Below are 19,654 nucleotides of genomic sequence, written 5' to 3' on the forward strand. Positions count from 1 at the left end.
CTCGTAGGGAGCGGCTCGCGGTAGGCTTCTCTCCTTGGTCAGTGCAAGGCCCGAAACAGGCGAGCTACGTCTTGTGGCTAGCGAAGTTTATGGCCCCAAAATCTTCTGGTCTGGCGAGGCCATCAGAGCCGCTTGAAAAAATTGGCATCAAAGTTGGCGTGAGCTGTCTCAAAATGCCTTCTCAAGTTGTACCCTTTACACACCGATAAACACTCATTGCAGATTAAACACACGGGCCTCCCACTGACATTTACACACAAGTACTTCTCTTTCCACTCGCTGTTGAATTGCCGGTTTTCGGTGTCAACCTTTCGTTTTTTTAACGTAGAAAGAGACATTTTGATATCCAACTATGCTGACCAGGTTTGATTAATCGTACCATTGGCGCGAAACCGTCGAAGGTGCGCGAGCTTGTAGTGAAGGGCAGCGCGAGCCGCGAGGACGCGCGCAGAGACGCAATAAATGACAGGAGTTGCTAGTAAGTGGGTTCGAAACCCGAGCCCGCCAAAGTTTTCAGGCAATGTCTTCCCCTCTATCTCTCAATGTAACACCCTCTCAGGAATAAAGGCACTCTGGCAAAAAAAAAAAATTTTTTTAATTAAACTTTTATTTTTTATTTTTTAACATTATACTCAAAGGGCCAGTAAATATCACCCGGGGGCCGGATTTGGCCCGCGGGCCGCCAATTGAATAGCCCTGGTGTACGTATAGGATCCCCTAAGCTCTTTTATTTGTCATTGTTACTCACTTAAATGTCTTGATAGGGAAAAAGATGTAAAGGTCTGAGCTGCAGACATTGTGCCGTGGATTATATCTATTGACATAGTCTGTTTATTTAAGATGTGTTAATAAGAAGGCAGAAGGACGTATGCTATATTAAGACTGCAACCTTGTACACGCAAACATACTTGGACACTTTTGCGCTTAAAAGTCTAAAGTTAATTTATTATAGTTTAGAACTTGGGTACACAAATGCTTAATTCACACTTGACACATTGCCTTCTCTATTAAAAGGGTCACATTCTTCAAAATTCAGAGCCTTCGCAGTACCTACCTTCAAGGCAGCCCTGATAAACGACCGCCTTTTCTTTTTTATGTCTCGTGTTTCAAATGAATCTTCATTACACTTCAAAGAGCATTTTACAGCCTATTGTATCAAACAAGGAAAAAATAGATGCTACTTTTTTACACATTTTACAGGCATTTTGTAAGCTATGACTATCAAATAATTCAGTGCATTTTCTACCTAATTGTAATGGATAAAACATTTATTTTACAGCACTATCCTGTACTTCAAATGTTCCTTTTTCTCTACAAACACATTCTGTCCTATCCAGACAATCCAAATGTATTTAGGATTTCTCCTGATAATCTTCCTGGAATACTAATGTAATAATAAAGCTGAAGTAAATAACATAAAAATACCTTTTAATCTGACTGTAAATCTCTGAATCCTTGTTTATTTCATGTGACTTCATTAGATCTTTGTTTCCTGTTTGTGCCACAAAGGAGGCCATTGTTGGTTGCTAATCATTTTCATCAAAACCACAATCAATGAATAGAGCTTTATTATAGTCCCAGATATTGGAACAGGTCCGCTCAGCTGATTCGGGATTTGTGCATTATTGGTTTAGAGAAGATGTTTTGCAAGTTGAAGGTCACAGGTTCACAGAAATGTTCACAGAAAGAGCTCTGGAAGTCTGGCAAGACATCTCTTTTCACTTCCAAATGTGGGGTCATTCCTGGCATGATGTGATTCGCTGTGCATGGCGTGCTGTTCTGCTCAGGATGAACACTTTTGAGGGGAAGAGCTTTACAGCACCAGGTCCTCTCATCATCATCAGATTTCTTGTCATTATCCTTAGATCAAGACCACGCCATCAAGTGGCTGAAATGACGGGTGTGGTAAAGAGAGGCTGTCTCTGAAATGCATTCTGATTGTATTCTTCAGAGATCCCATTTAACCGAAACAGGCGAGAAGAAATACAGTGAGTGGAAAAAGAAATAGCAAGATGAGGAGAAGAGGTGTGTGTGTGTGTGTGTGTGTGTGTGTGTGTGTGTGTGTGTGTGTGTGTGTGTGTGTTGTTCTCAGTTATTGCATCATTGTGTCATATAATCTAACCCTCCTTCTCTGCCTTCCTTCTCCCCTCTGTGTCCATATAAATCTGCTCTCCGGGGGTCTGTATGGTTGGCTTGTCTTATGCTTTCAAGGAAACTGTTGTTATTGAAACCATCCATTTACGCCTGCACATTCTCGCACAGTTTCCTCAACAACATTCTTCTAATTGTCACTGTTAAAATATGTTGTTTATCACTCACTTTGTTTGTATGATGAGATATCGGGCACTGTAAGGAACATTTCTGCATTGTGTGTCGTCCCCACAGGAAAGACTTCAGAGGACAAATATGCCCATTTCCTCTTCTTGTAACCTCACTTCCTTCCTCACTTCTGCTCTCACCCCTCCTCTTTGCAGTCTTCGCCTGTTTGGTTGGTCACGATGTGCACAGTGTCTGCATCTGTATTACTTATATATTCAATCTTTATTATGTCCTCTTAAACAGATTTTTTCTAATGAATTTGTGAGGTTGTGTGTGGGAGTACACCCAAGTGTAGCATCACGTCACAGATGTTAACATTTTTTTGGACATTCCTCAGTTAAAATGTGTCTGCTTCAAATCAGTGAAGTGTAGATCAAAAGTATGAGGGAAGACTAGGCTAATGTCTGTGTAGCAGTGTGTGCCTTGGCAGTAATCGACTCACATCTGGAACAAATTAACCCCAAAACCTGCATGTAACAAAACCACAGTCAATCATCACATAGACCCACAGAGAGACACACACCATCACACACACACGTGTTCATTGGGCTGCTCCTGGAGCCGTCCAGTGGTCGGTCACGGCTATATGGGTAGCATGTATCTGCTTAACCTCTCTGATGAGGGCGTCAGAGCAGGAGCCTCAATCAGTTCCTCTCCCTCGTATCGTCTAACCAGAGGAAATCTAGGCCACTGAGGGGAGGAAAGGGCAGGGAGACATACTGTAGAGGGAAGCGCTGGGGGGGCGCTGTGATATGGAGGGGCAAAGGAGTGTGGACTTATACGTTTGATGTTTTAGCTTGTTTGTTCTGTAATCTACCATACTTCTACCAGTCCATAGCCGCCTCATTTCCAGCTCTCTTCTGTCTCGTTCCCTCTCACCTCGTTCCCTCTCACCTCTTTCCACTTTCCTTTTCTCTTGACATCAGCTAATCCCTCTTTTATGCATATTGTGAGGATGGGACTACCATTAAAAGTATTTTTTAGGCTGACCAACTATAAATGTTCATTGCTTTAAATATTCAACACAAGGTTTTTACTAGAATATCTTTAGTGTCCTCTCTGTCTTTGGCCTAAAATCTGTTTTCTGTCACGGAATAATAATAAAAAAGTAGATCCCTGGTAAACTGGCCCATACCGTGTACATTTGAATCATGTTCCAATGACCATCTTTCAAAATGAAGGGGAAAAAAGGTGATAGTCCTTTTAGTAACAAAGCAGACAAATACAAGATCAGTGGTCTTAAATATAAGATATATATATATAATATAAGAAATAAAGCTGTGAGCAGGAATATGCTTTATGTCACCAGTGCATGTCTCTCGATACTTTAAGTTCATTTTTCTGATACAACAGCTGATTTACCTACAGTAAGTGAGATTTTGAATGCAGGACTTTCACTTGTTATGGAGATAGTGTAAATACTTCTTCCACTTCTTCTTCTGCATTTCATAATGAATACTGTCATTGTTCAAACTGGTATGTTGCTCAGTCTGAGATTGATATCGGTCATGGATTTGAAATGGATTTATTTGAGTTTTCTAGGCCAATACTCATATAGGACTGAGAATATGGGACCAATTCATTGTTAATATCCATTTAAAAAGTATATAATACATGTCTTTTTGAAAACAACACCAAAACAAAAAAGTTGGAACAAGTATGCCTGTCACCTGAGCAATTAGCACCTTGACTTCTATCAGCTCTTTTAACTTCTCCATGCACATCAATAATGAAGGAATCATATCACACAAAAGGTGAGTGAACATGACACTGGTGAATAATCACTTAGGAAGCTTTTTCCACCACACTTAGCTGACACCAGCGGATCACTACAGTCAAGCATCCATATTGTTTTCCAGTAATATACTAGAGACACAGAGTGCTGCTTCTTGATTGGATGGCAATCGCCGTTGGTTCTCTTTAAAAGAGAAACCTGAGAAGTGCTAAAGTTCAGCCTGGGCGTTCATAGTGATTTAATGGAGTGTAAAGGGATAGTCCTCCAAAGATGATGTAATATGTGTATCTGGGACAGCCCTCTCTAACCCTGTGTTAGATCATCAGTTACTGCAGCAGTCAGGACCTCGCCATACGGCCTCACTTACACCCTGTGGAATCATGGGAGACGTGCACATAAGCCCTCCTAATCACACAGAAACAAACACTACAAGCAATACGCACATGTGGATTTCTAGTGTTTCTTGGAAATGAACTTGGTAGCATCTGTTGGTATTTTAGCAGGCTTTAGTAGGGATTGTGTCCATGATCCTCCCATAGTGTACGTCAGGGCTATTCAATTAGTTTGGAATGGGGGCCGGTTGATGAAAATGATCCAAAGCAAGGGGCCGGGAAAAAAATGGCTTGAAATATGAGCAATCATATTAAGAGCTTCAGATACAGTAAATACTACAGCAGGTCACCCTTGAAAAAGAGTTCAATGATCTCAATGGGAATTACCTGCATAAATAAAGGTATGAAATGAAATGACTACAACAGCATAGTGGAGTGCATATATTTTGTTTAATTAAATCAAACATAGCCCCAAGGCCTTTATAAATGGCAAGTTCAGAACTCAGTACATGTGAAGCTAATATAACCATCAACATCATTAGATTTAGATTAAATGATCGAATAATTCACACAAAATAGCAATTTAGGGCCATACACAAACAACAGTGCATATTATGGTATAATAACAATAAAGACAAGTGAGCCATACCACATCAATTGCTTAATTAAAAGCAAAAACAATTATCAAAAGACTTGTATTAATTACCAAACCACAACACACAGCCTTTTAAAACTCAAACCTTTTTTGATAAAAAAGGTTTGAGTTTTAAAAGGCTGTGTGTTGTGGTTTGGTAATTAATACAAGTCTTTTGATAATTGTTTTTGCTTTTAATTAAGCAATTGATGTNGGGGGGGGAGACGGCTCTCAGCTGCCTGCCTGCCTGCCTGTGCGTGCGTGCGTGCGTGCGTGCGTGCGTGCGTGCGTGTGTGTGATGACCTCAGCAGCACTTAAAGCAGCCTGTGATTGCATCCGTTGTCCTCTGTCTGTGTTTGGGTGTCTGTCTGGTTTTTTCCCCACAGTGCTTTCAGCTCTATCTCTCATCTGTGTTTATTTAGCAGAAATGAAATGCTACCAAACAAAAATAAGATATAAGAATGATAAAAATGAGTGTGCATTATAATCAGATGTGTTGAGAGAAAATAAGCCAGTGAGACTTATCGACACAAAAACATAGTCAAATGACAGGATCTCTTGCAGCTCAAGCCTGACATTTAATACAGTCAGTAAACAAGTACGGGTGGGGTGGGGGGGTGTTAGAGACTAAACGAAAAACAAGGATGTTAGATGCATCATGTGGATGCATTAAGTCTCTCCACAGTGCAACACCATTCACATCTAACGAGATCAAAGAAGTAGAGCAGATGCAGACTTACACTAGTGACCCGTCTGTAGATCTGGGCCGCGTTCTGACACTCAGAGTAGGGGTACTCTGATGTAGCCATCTCCAGCATACACATCCCAAAGGCGTAGACATCTACCGACTCATCATACTTCTCCTCATACATCTCTGGAGCCATAAACTCTGGGGTTCCTACGGAAAGGAGAGAGAGGAAAAACAAAACTGTTACATCAAAGCTAAAAAACGAATTGTCTCAGTCAGATAATGTAGGAAGAACATCCTCAAATATTTAAATCATTTATGCATACTAAAAGCTAGGGGATTTTTTCCCTTCACAATCAGAGATATGTCAATAATAGCAAACAAATTGGTTTTCATCAATTTCTTTAAACAAAACTGTGCCCCATAATACAGAAGCATAAACACAGTGGAAACCAGGAAAAGAGCATGTATGCGCAAACATTTGATCAACATGAGAAATCTGGTTCAATCTGGATTAAAACAATTCTTTAAAAACTCTAGGATTTAAAAAGCCAGAGCCCTAGATCAAAAGCCTGATGTGATAAAACCCATTACTTTAAGATGTAATAACCAAGGAATACAAAAATGTGGTTTCAATGTGGACATTTCTTTTCATAAGGGTGTGTATTAAATCTACAGTTTGTTATAGACTCATTATAGCAGTGGTTCTCAAACTTTGCTGTGAAAGTCCACCGCCGTTGCGAGTCTCCGGCTGTAAACAGTCCACTACCGCCCGCGAGGACCCAGGTTCGATTGCGGCCTGAGGTCCAAAAAGTTTATTAAAAAAAAATAAAAAATCTCCCGTTCATCGCGTCAATTCGCAACCCACCTATCACATCTCTGTGCCCCACCAGTGACACTTTGAGAAACGCTGCATTATAGGGACTAAGGTTAACTTCAATCATACAGTATGTATGCCATATACAATGACACAGCCAACATTATCCAACAACTAAAAAGCCAAAAATGTCCTTTATGATGCATAAGGGTTATGCATAAAAAGTCCCTAAATACAGCTGGAGATTTAAAATTACAAACTCACTTACTGGTCAAACATAGTAGCCGTGTTGCATTGTTACACCTTTATACATTTGAGTGTGTGTGTGTGTGTGAGTGTGAGTGTGAGTGTGAGTGTGAGTGTGAGTGTGAGTGTGAGTGTGTGTGTGTGTGTGTGTGTGTGTGTGTGTGTGTGTGTGTGTGTGTGTGTGTGCATGGCTACAACTGTCCAAATACCTGAGGTCTGCCTAATTACTCCAAAGCAGCTGTGAGCTTTACAAAGCATATCATTCTCACCTCAGCTTCATGAGAGTATGCACAATATGCGCAAATCTGTACGAACACCAAAATATCTGCGGTTAGCTACACAACTGGAAGGCTTCCAAGTTAACACGGAGCAGAGCTGTCACTTTTTACTCAACTTCATTTAAGGTATGATATGCCGGGTGTGTTTGTGGTGTATTTTTTAAGTGTGTGTGTGTACGCAGCTTTCACATCCCCAAACCGCATAATCCGACCTTCACAGCAGACTGAGTGGTGTGTATTTCAGATTTCAAATACCTGCGGTCTGCTTTTACAGCCAGACATTTTAGAAGCAGTAAAATTAATCTGCATAAGGCGTGTGCACAATGTGTCTGTGTTCATTATGCTTCGAAGAGACAGCATGTGTGGATGTGAAAATCCATAAATAATGTCAGCTGTTTCACTTTCCGCATCTCAAACATTTCATTCAGATATACAGCTTCATGTCTGAGTACAGATTGTAGTGTGTGGGATCATAGAGAAAAGGGAGGTGTGTTTTCAGTGGCTGTGAGTATGTTTTTTCATACCTATGACACTCTTGGCGAAGGAGGCCCTCTTCAGCGTGGCTAAGCCCAGGTCCCCAATCTTCACGGAGCCTGTGGGCCCTGTGATAAAGATATTGTCACACTTCAGGTCCCTGTGGATGATGGGCGGGGCTCTGGTGTGCAGGAAGTGAAGGCCTTTGAGGATCTGTCGGCACCAAGAACGCAGGACCTTGATTTTCATCACCTTGAAGCGCTTCAGGTAGCTGCAGGACAAAGGAACATCACACATAAATACATGTCGCTCAACCGCAGATTAAGTGTACAAAAATACACAAAGCGCTGCCGATTCAAAGCCACCACATATTCAAAAGCTGTGTATCCTGTTCAAGTGGCCTTTGTTCTTCACAGCAACTGCCACTTTTCTATTTTAAAGGACACTGTAAAAAGACACTAGCTTAAAAACACACGTGTCCTTCTATGCATTTCATTTTTTATTCGTAACATCATATTATTGAGTTTTAGAGACACTCTAAATATTCAACGGGAATATCCTTTTTGCAAGACCCTGAAAACCATCAATGCATGATTGCATTATTTCAAATCAAAGCTTTGAGAGGCAGACAATAGTCAGATAAGATGCAGCAACAAAACCCGGATAATGAGTCAATTCAAGATCAAAGCTTACAACCAAAGAGGATTACTGTAAAACAATTCCAGCTTAAAAGATAAAGACTCACACAGACATACATGTGGGCATAAACACTGACACACACACACACACACAAAATAGACAGGATCTCACTGACACACATTCTGGCATCTGCAGGGTAAGACACTGATATCATGATGACATACTAAGGCAAACAGATTTTGCCTTATTTTACATTTAGTTAACAGATATCTGTTTCAATTTGGATACAAACAAGACAATGAGAGACAGCCATTTGTTTATTTATTTGACTATTTAAAAAGGAGAATTCTATTGAAGCAGCCATTTAAACATTTAGTAAATGTTGCATTCATATACAGTAAAGGAAAAAATCCCATTACAAAATAATGTAAATGTCCCACTCCAAGCAACTTGTAATGAAACGATAACAGCCATGGTAATGAACGTCATTAGAGCCTTTTGAATGTGCTTTCTAAGTGGGAGCTGCCCATTATCCTGACCCCCATGGGTGGAAGGCAGGGAGGCTTCACAGAGCTGACACAGATCCACAGCAGTGGGGGATCACATTGTTTGTACGTTCCGACATGTGGGGAAAACCCTCCTGATTTGATGAAAAGACTTCAGTCAATCTTTGAGAACTCTTTCACAATTCATATGACTACATTTGAACCTGAAACTGTTCCCAATTTTCTCCAGTCAGGTGGAGACTTGTTTGTGTTTCTCTGTCAAATAAAAAAGCTCATCCTTGATGTATTCACTGCGTTTAATTCAATGTCCTTGCTGCTAAATGCACAGAATTCCTGAGTAAAATGCTCAGGAACTCTGCAAAACAGTTTTGACTGGCAGTGAGCTAAGATCCAGACTGCAGGTAAAAGCTCAGGTGGACTCTGTGTCATAATCAGAGCAGATTCAAATGTATTAATTATAGGTGGCATTTAAATTAGAATTTAAATAAGCAATTACTTGTCTGTGTCTAAACTCCATTGAGGGAATATTACCAACGCTAATGGCATGACTAACCCTGTAAAACAATGACAGCATGATGGGGTCTAATAACCAGACTCCTCACCTTTCTCGAACTTTGTATTTGTTCAGTTTAAACCATTATTGAATGAGTCTCTCCCGCATTATATAGACTCTATATAATGCAGGAGAGACTCATTCAATAATATTATAGAGGCAGTTACATGAGAATAAGGCCGGCAACAGACAGGGTGTCCTCTCTTCTGTTCTGGGCCTCTGATGAACTGTAGCTACACAGTGGTTATTGGCTATACTACAGTACATACTGACACCAGTTGCTGTTCACTGTGGACAACATTAACTTGAAAACAATCAGTCAGCCCATTCCTCCTACAGTGGAGTAGAACCACATTAGGGCTGAACGAATGATGTTTTTCCTATCAATTAAGCATTAAGAGTATTTTCTCCAGAAAGCAACATTGTTTGGTCTAGAAATTCTCCAGAAACTATTGAAAAGGGCCCATCACAATTTCCCAGAGCTTCATGTCTTTGAGAGTTAAAACTGCTTATCTTTTCTAAACAATGGAAAAGACATTTCCTTTATTACAGCGTGAGATAAAGGAGAAGCACATGTTGACAAAATGTCAGTCTGGACTGGAGTTTTGTCTCTTTTATATTCTTTTACTATTTATCTTTAGAAGTTGGACGGAGGAATTGATAAGACAGAAATAGCTTGGTGGATTCCCATATGCTCAAAGGGACTGTTCCTTTGGGGCATGGAACACATTTCAGGCTGAAGACAATATTTTGTGGATTTCCTTACGGCTCCTACACACGGCGGTGTGCGTTGTCGCTTGCCGGCGGGGGGGGCTGAAACTCGACCAACAACCAATCACATGAATCTCCCGCCCCAGACACACAAGCACGCGGTTTGATTGGCTAGAGCTTGTACTGGCATATGATTCGATTGGCTGACGCCTCCGTTGAGTCGGCAAAAGTAGAACATTGCTCTACTTTTGCAGCGAGCACCGCGAGAGAAGCTACGCTTTGCTCCCACAATGCAGTTCGGTGAATCGTGACGTCACCCCATTCAAAGTGAATTGGCAGAAGCGTTGAAGCGGCAACGCACGCCGCCGTGTGTAGGGAACGTTAGGACCAGAGCTAAAAATGCACAGCTGCATGACTTCAGTTTTTATGATACACATTTCAAACTTCTTCCTCAACCGCCTCCCATAAATCTTATAAGAAGCAGTGCTCTTTTGTCCGCCCCCTAACCTTCCTTTCCTTTACCTAGCTGGCCTCCTCTCCCTCGCCTGTCTCCTCGGCTTTGTTTCTCTCCCTTTCTGAAGTCAGAGCGGTGCTGACAGACAAGTTCAACTCTGTGGCATGTGAGGCTTGAATGACACTGTACAAAGCATGGCTCGCACTCAACCACTCAGCCATGCTCTCTTTTCAACAACCATACCAAAAACCAGATACAGTTGAAGAAATATGTGCATCAACAGTACATGTATGTATACAGTATTTGAACAGTGCACATACATGTTTGAACAGATACTGTAAGCCTTCAAACACAAACACACACCCATGGACACACACAGATAAGGGGCCTGTAACTGACGCTGGTCAGTGTCTCCATCCTGACCGACACCCTCCCTTCCTATCAGTCCTCCCTCTCACCGTCTCACTCTTTTCCAGCACACAGCAGCGCCTCTCCTTTCTGAGGCTGCCTCTGGAGGACAGCCAGACCTTGTGCAGCCGGATCCTGTGCATATATGTACATGCATTCGCCACATTTACAGTGAGGGACTGTTTAAAGGACACTTTCCCAAGAGATGCCTGTTAGCTACTTTTCAAATGTAAATATGTTCTGGTTTCCTTCCCTAAATGGATATGTTTTGTGTAATTGAAATGTGTTTCTGTGAACTTTCTTTTGTAGCTTTCTCAAACATGCTGGATCAGATGCAGCATGGCCAACATCTGAACATTGTAATACCTATATAAAACTTCCAGTGGAGGGTGCTGCTGTGCTGCTGGATTAATGCTCTGTCTAACTGTGGTCACAGGTGTTTCATTAGTTTGTCCCTCTGCCTTGGACCTAAAACCAGCATATATAGTTATTCATTTGACCTTTGACTTAGTATCTGTCATCTGTTCCACCTCTTCAGCTGACTGTCTCAGTGTCAGCTCCTCAAATTGTTCACTTTCTTCTTCCTCTTTCTGTGACTCTGCATAAAACTAGTCTGTACCCACCGCCCCCCCCCCACATGCCTGGCTTGGTCTCTCCCTCTGTCTGGAATGACAGGAATCTGCAGCAGAAGCAGCAGCTGGCAGGTGGGCCCATGTCCCACCATGCATTGCGTGGGGCACGGCGTGCGCCACACACCCTGCATTTAGCCTTTTATTGTGTGAGGAGCTCAACAATCACATTGTCATTCATGGACACACATCTATTCTGTACAGGGGAGTGGCATGCAGTCATGGCATGGACAATGACACAGATGCATTGATTCACTACAGAGCATTTTGGGGAGGGGAGACACTGACAGACCCCCCTAATATCAGCATTCAAACCAGAGATTTACAGCTCACCACACACAGAAAAAGGGTTCTCCTCATACTTCTGGAGATTCTCATCTTATTTTGTGCATTTGGTGATGAAACACCTTACTTGGGAGCTGGATAGATATTGATTTATTACAGTGCATATGTGCAATGCCATTTCACTCTATAAAATGTAATCTGTACATAGAGAGACATTAAATCAACCCCATACAGACACAGGCACATACTGTACATGTAATAAGTCAGTAACAGGAGCTGACCCACTAACAGGTGCACTGCCGGGATGTGATGTGCTGAGATGAAAATGAAGAGGAAAAGATGCATATTAGGTTGACAGGAGAGAGGAAAATCCAGGTGTTGACGTTAGTGGGACATTTCAACAAAAAACTGGCGGTGAGTCATCCTCCATAATGACGGTGCTCTTTAGAAGCAGGGGAGAGGAGGTTGGTAGGAGTGTTTGTGCAGATTCCCTGTGAAAAGTGCTTCACATGATAACGCATGACGTATAGTCTTTGTATTACATTTAGACAGCTTTTCTGTTGTACCAACTGAAAACATATTTGATCTACCTTTCCAAATTACACAGCAATAGTGAATAAACAGAGGCAGCTACAGAAAAGACCCTTTTACCTCTCATGTACTCACGTTTTAAGTGTGCCAGATGTCATGAGCTCTGTGACCAGAACAATACATTTCTTTCCTTTGCATGGGCCCTCCCAGGAGTCATAGAAGCGGACAATGTTAGGATGCTGGAGACCCTTCAACATCCCGGCCTCCTCTTTGAAGCGCTGACGCTCCGACTTGGATAGTTTGCGATCCTGCACACAGGAAAGAAGAGGAAAATGAGTCATAAATAAATAAAAATACTAAGGAAACATTATCAGGAATCTAGAGGGCATTTAACTGAACAAAACGTGTATGTATAGAACAACTCTATCATAGAGAGAGCGATGGCAATCAAGTTAAGAGAGTAGAGGGTTTAAGGGGCGGAGAGTCAAGCTAATCAACAAAAGGAACAGCATTGGATAATAACAACTTATTTTACTCTGACGCAACATTGCTAGAATGCAGATGCACTTTCAGATGCCATATAGTAATAACATGCTGCACCATGTAGGATGTGGATAGGGATAAAACAGTAGACTGCCCTGTTATCTCAACTCAAAGAAGCCACGGAAATCTGTCAGAGTGAGACTTCATTTTTGATCGATTCCTTTTAGTCGTGAAGTACATGCTTGATTTTTCTGAGATGTACTTTGTGACAAATGGTTTGAAACAATTTTTATAGATCGATGATTTGACTTGCAGGAGGGAATACATGGGAATGAATGTGTTGATGTCTTCTTTCTTATCTCCCATATCTGATATGACTATGACTTGTAACTCCACTGTTCTCATAGGGAGTTTGTAGACATGGATGTTTTTCCTCCCGTACAAATGTTTGAAATCATTCCTTATTAATAATATATGGCTGCACTAAATTTAATTTCTGTGGTTTCATTTGAATGTTCTGACTGTGACCTGTTCGCTATAATTATATCCAATGGAAAACATGTAAGTGTCCGTGCTCATAATGCTACACTTAGACAATTAAAGAAATGACAGAACCGAAATATATTACAATTTGAGATGATGGCACCAGAAACATGTATTATTAATGACTGACACCTTGAGGGCGATTTCCTCCCAGATCGCACCATCCCACCAAGAAGCACTCTCCTAAAAAAAAGCACTTCCAATCCACAGCTGTCCTGTGTGTCCTTCGTACTTTGTTTTGTTTGGATCTGGCCGATAACATTGGCACCACGCTTTAACTGAGTCTTTATTAGAAGCGGTCCTAGTCATTCAGCGTGACCCAAACAAGCGGAAGTTACTGTCAACATTCTTCCACCCCGCGGACGTCAAGCTTCTTAGAAATGTCCCGCTCACACACTCTTTAATGGGCATTCCAGCTCTACCACTGACACCTCAATAAACAAATATGCAAAGGGAAGTGTGGGCGTGTCGGAACCTTTAAAGAAGTGTGAGTATGTTTGCATTTATACATCAACATGTGTGTTAAGGTGTTATTCGTCTCAAGGAGAAAACTAAAAAGCCACTATCTATTACTTTGTTGTGGACATTTTGTTTGGCACAAGTATTAGGTATTCGGCTTGTTTGTCAGCTTTAGAGGGTAAGCTTAGTTGCCTTGTCTGACTGTTTTTGCAAATTGATGTTTCTTTTTCTTCTTCAGCTCTGTGTCTAACCACAGGTGACACATTTAGTTCATCAATGCACCAAGAATAAAACATAGTTGCCTGAAAACGACAAAATAAGGTCTAAAAACCACAAAAAAGATTAACGACAAAAACCACAAAAAAGATTTACAACAAAATATGGTCTCAACTTCCCATGTGACTCTAAGTTCTTAAATGATCCATGCAGAATATCATAAAGTCCTCAGAATAACCTGTAGTTACAGTAAGTTGTGTGAAAAGAAACAGAGTAAAAAAAAAAGGGATGCTCCAATTACAACAAAGAGATATTTGAGCGTTGGAAAGAAACGATGACACAAATCCAGAACGTTTAATTATGTCTGTGACCCTATTAGAGGATGAAATGACAGGAACGTGAACAGACAGATTGGTTTGGAGGCAAACACAGAAAGAGCAGCAGGAGTGACACAAAGGCTGTTTGTTGGATCAAAGATACAAAAAACTGAGTAAAGCACAGTGGGAGTTTTATTTTGCATTTTTAGAAGCAACTGTATTTTCAAAGGGATGCAAGATCAGACGTTGGAGGTTAGACACCTACAACATGTCAGGATTATCACCATGACGACCAGTTTTAAAAAGAAGGGCACATTGTCTAAAATTAAACAATTGTAGTTTTTGCTTCAATAAATCCAAAATATTCAAACAGCTTTCATACAGTATATATATATATATATATATATGTTGACTTTTGAGTGCTAGATTTTAATATGTAACAAAAACACATGTTTTTAAAGCTACAGTAACACCAAATCCCAAAATGTTGAGGTAAAGTGGTACTTTATCTCCGACCAAACAACGCTGAGGATTCTGCCAGGTCACAGTGTGCAAGTCTTATTTCATGTTATAAAGCTATTAGGAAAACCTTGTGAGCTGCTTCACAGATTAGGACAATTCTCTGAGGAGATGATCTCATATTGTCACATTGTATAACCCGGGCCTCATCTATATCATATGACTTACACACACTTTACACAAAGGGCGGGAGAGAGAAAGTCTGAAAGCTTCATTGTGGTTTTAAGTGCATTAATGTGTGTACAATCTGTGTGTGTGTGTGTGTGTGTGTGTGTGTGTGTGTGTGTGTGTGTGTGTGGTACGTAAAAGCTTATCCTTTCATCCTGTAGCAGCTACTTCACTGATGATATCCCATTAGTAACTGACACACAGAAACATTCATATGCTTACCAAGCCATACTCTAGGCTTTGGCAGTATCCAGGGAAATTAGGAAAGAAAAGTATGATTTTAACATCAAATAAACAGATGCTCTTCTTTCAATCCAACTGATGATGCTGGGTTTCCGCCCATTTATCACAAGCCTACAGAGCCAAAGCTTCAGGGATGTTTACACAAGTAGTGCACTCCTTTAAGGTACTCTTAAAAAAGTTGTGTGCAGAATATAAGCATGTACGCGCTTGAGAGAGGTGGCATGCACATGATGCTGAATGTAAAGTTAACATTTACTTATAGCTGTATGTTTTTTTTAAGGTTACCCCTTTCCTGTAGTGTGTTTTTTAGGTTTGTGTGCATGCAAATGGTCTGCAAAGGCTAAAATCCCTGTGTTCCCTACAGAGGGAGTTTCTCTCCCACACACAAAATGCACCCAAGGCTAACTTACAGTAATATGGACTTACTGTTAAAGTGGACCTGCTATTCTCAATCTAGTGACAAGCCACCCAGTTTAATGTAGTTCAGGGTTTTTTATAACTTTTCCTTTTGCCCTAAAAAAGCATTATAATTATGAAACACAATCATACATCTTCTACGCCGGTGTGATGACTGGAGAGTATGCGAAAAAAGATACAGCCCAAACCCAGTACTCCCATTGTCTGAATCCCACTGTATTATGATCACATGACCCTGCCGGTGGTCACATGACAATAGCTTTTGGTCACCTGACTAACTGGAAGCAGACATTCCATTTCCAAGCAGCACTTAGTGATATGGGTGGTCAGGGTCTTTCTGTTAGACACCTCCCTCAGGGCAATCGAAGAAGACTTCTCCCTCTCTCTCTCTTACTGAGTGTGAGTGTGTGTGAGTGTGTCTTTATAGATGTGAGCAGAGAAAGCAGACAGCAAGTCTAAGGGGGCTGCCTAATCCATTATTCCTTTTTCATTATACTATAAATGGCTACACAACTCGAACATACAGTAGAGGCTTTGTAGACATAGTAAATGCGTATGTTAAAGAAATATATATAAATAAACTAAATTATTGTTGGCATATTGGTAAGGATTTAATTTGATCCATGGCTCATGAGTATTTCTGCTGACACTTGACAGTGGTTATTTTTCTTTCTCTCTATCCCTGCTTTTCAGCTCCGAGCTTCAAAACATCATGAGACTCGAATTTGTCCAACTCATAAATAGGCACTCACTCTCCTCTCTCTTTCTCTCACACAAACACACTTTCGCTCTTTTGCTATCTTCCTTGAGCCTAACTGAGAACTAGAAATAAGCCAACTATACATCCCTGCCTAAGTGACAGCTCCAAGTCAGTCTGCCCTATTACTGTACTGTCTCACACACACACACACACACACACACACACACACACACACACACACACACACACACACACACACACACACACACACACACACACACACACACACACAAAGCTGACACCCTGTAATCAACACGTCTCGTCTGGACTCCCAACTGTGCTCCAACACTCAGTGATCATCTGCTCTCGTCTGCTTTGGTCTGTTGCACTCCAGAGAGCCAGCAGCACACACACAGCGACAGATGGATGGAGGTTGCAACGAGAGAAAACAGTGTGAGTGCCAGAAATTCAGACAATAAACACTCAGACATTTAAACTGGTACTCCGCTGTGTTCCAACAAATACTATTAAGTGAAGTCTTTACAGTTTCTGGGTGCTGGAAGTCACAGGATGTTGTCTAAAGTGCTTATCTCTCCAGGGGCCAGTGGAAGCCCAAATATAGCATACATAGTTGCATAAGATTGTCTTTGTCACTTATATAACAGCAATTTGTTTTTAACATAAAGGAAACTTATCCATAGGAGAATATGAGAAGATTTGACACCCTCAGAAGGTGTTTAAACCACAAAGTCATGTCAAAATGTTTACATTTAAGACCTGTTACATGCTGAACAGTATGTAAGTGTTGGCAAACCTACAACTGGACTGTTGAAAATGGATGTGGTATTTCTAAGGAATTAGCATGAATAAATGTTTCTCTTTCCCATGAAAGATACCTGCAGTTTCCCATGACATTTACGGCCCGTCCACACAGCGGCGTGCGTTGAAGCTTGCCGGTGGGCGTGTCTGAAACTCGACCAACAACCAATCACAGGAATCTCCCGCCCCTGACACACAAGCAGCGGTTTGATTGGCTAGAGCTTGTACTGGCATATGATTTGATTGGCTGACGCTTCTGCCGAGGCTTCAAAAGTTGAACATTGCTCAACTTTTGCAGCGAGCCACGCCAGCAAAGCTCCGCTTCGTTTCCCACAATGCAGTTCGGCGAAAAGTGAATAGTGAAGCTTTCAACGCACGCCGCTGTGTGGACAAAATGACACGTGGTCATCAAGCATGACTTGAGTGACAGTTTCTGTGGAAGCTGAAGAATATTTGCTCAAGCAAAAACCCTCTTACCCAATCACATATTTCCATGCAACTGATATAGAGATAGTCAGTCGAGTTACATGTCTGGATCAACATTAGCACTTTAGCTGCGTGTAAATAAAGAAATCCAGGAATGCCTGGAGGACATTTCTTCAAATTTGACTTCAAACAAAAATGACCTTTGTTTTAAGTCTGAATAATCATCGTTTCGTTTTACCATGGAAGAGGGGACATGGAGGATGATACATAAAGGGATCACACAAAAGTGGCACATATTTCCGGGAGGTAATCATTTAATCCCAAAGAAAGCTTTGTCCCTTGTTGGATGCATAATTATGACAAAGCCGAGCCAAGACTAATGCTTAACAAAACTCTTTCATTGCGGAATTAATTTAGAGATTATTTTGTTAAAACCACATGATGGAAAGTACTCTGTCCGAGGTCTGCATCTGCCCCTGAAAATAAATGTTATTCTTTTCCTAAAATCATGCATGACGTAATGGTTTAATATGAAAATACACACAAAACCACTAGTGGCATACCTTTTTCTACTGGAAATTAAACCATTTTCAGAATCCAACTTTACTTCAACACTTTTCATCCCAGTTACACTGAAGTGTGTTGCTGACCCATTTCGATGTTCCTCTGATCAATGTTCCTAGCCCTGACCCAAATGTTGAAGAATGTCGGTCTGTAACTGGAGAGAAAGATCCGGACCTGTAAATCTTGATTACATTAAGCCCCTGGGTCGCATGAATGAGCCGATTTGTTTCTATACGCAGTGAAGACCTACAGTGAGGCTGTACGGGGGCACATGCATAAGTGTGTACCTTCGAGTGCATGAAAAAGACCCGGTGTGTTCCATTAGTATATAGCCTTAGTGTCTCTCAGACCCCCTGCACTCTGGAAACACTCCCCTGCAGAGAAGCACAAACCCCCTGCAGCACATGCGCGCTCTCTCACACACACACACACACACACACACCAAAACCTCTCTGAGATCTTTACCACGGCCTGCTATGGTTAGCAGCAGAGAGAGCATCTGCTATGAATAAGAATAATTAGAATGATTGAAAAGAGGACGAATAAGTTCCAGTAAAAGTCAGAGGGGGAGGGAAAGTGAAGGAGAGTGATGTCATCGTTTAAATCGACATTTCAGCAAAACGAAGGAAACACAAAGATTTGAGTTCACACCCTCCTCTTGAGATTTTTTTGTTCGTTTTTCTCCTCTATTTATTGTTACTCTTTCCAACTGCCATGCTCACTCTTTGTCTCTACCATCACCCCCACCTTTCCCTCTTCCTACTTAGGTGGTTTTTGGGTTCCCATCAATCACCACTCCACATATTGCAGTAACCAGTGCCATGTGGCTGTGTGTGTGTGTGTGTGTGTGTGTGTGTGTGTGTGTGTGTGTGTGTGTGTGTGTGTGTGTGTTGTAATTGAACTATTTGTGGCAGAAAATCGGTCATTTAGGCAGAAAGGCATATAGCAAATTTCAATGTGTTTGTATTCAAGAGAGAGGTTATTTCGTTCACGATTGTGTGGTTTATATGCAGTTAATACAAACATTTAGATGACAAAAATAAAAAGATTTGATGCGTTTGATTAGGTATCACATTTCAGTAGATCAAAGATAGATAGAATATCTTTATTGAGAATGAAATAAAAGCAGTGATAAAAGCAGAGGTATTAAATGTACATATTTTACAAACTATGAATTTGAATATACAAAACTAAAAGCAATTAGATATAACTGTGTGTACATAAATAGATGTTGAAAAGTAAAAAAAAAAAAACATAAAGGGACATATTGTTTTTTTGTGGTTTGTAAAAGAAGGCACCACAAACAAACCTATTCATCAGAATGGGTTCAGCATTAACTCTTGTGTGTGTGTGTACACTGTGTACTAACTGGTGTTAACAATGGGTCCCATCTCAGCCTGCCACTTACTCTGCAGCCTATTGTCTCATCTCTCTGTGCTTGCTGTGACGCTTGCTGTGACACACACACACACACACACACACACACACACACACACACACACACACACACACACACACACACACACACACACACACACACA

The 19,654-nt window shown here is 41.1% G+C and overlaps 1 protein-coding gene across 1 annotated transcript in view; it reads right to left on the reverse strand.

Moving 5' to 3' along the window:
• Positions 1-2,901: 2,901 nt before the first annotated feature.
• The window catches only part of LOC104966287 (serine/threonine-protein kinase WNK4-like), an 18,470-nt gene continuing 1,717 nt past the window's right edge, over positions 2,902-19,654 (reverse strand). The window contains exons 3-6 of the mRNA XM_010795471.1: positions 12,375-12,547; positions 7,574-7,794; positions 5,761-5,918; positions 2,902-3,009 (exon numbers count right to left, since the gene is read on the reverse strand). Coding sequence (XP_010793773.1) covers positions 2,902-3,009; positions 5,761-5,918; positions 7,574-7,794; positions 12,375-12,547 — 660 coding nt within the window. The remainder of the gene's footprint in view (positions 3,010-5,760; positions 5,919-7,573; positions 7,795-12,374; positions 12,548-19,654) is intronic.

Source organism: Notothenia coriiceps, unplaced genomic scaffold (genome assembly GCF_000735185.1).
Source record: "Notothenia coriiceps isolate Sejong01 unplaced genomic scaffold, NC01 NC01_scaffold00037246, whole genome shotgun sequence".
NCBI classification, from domain to species: Eukaryota; Metazoa; Chordata; class Actinopteri; order Perciformes; family Nototheniidae; genus Notothenia; species Notothenia coriiceps.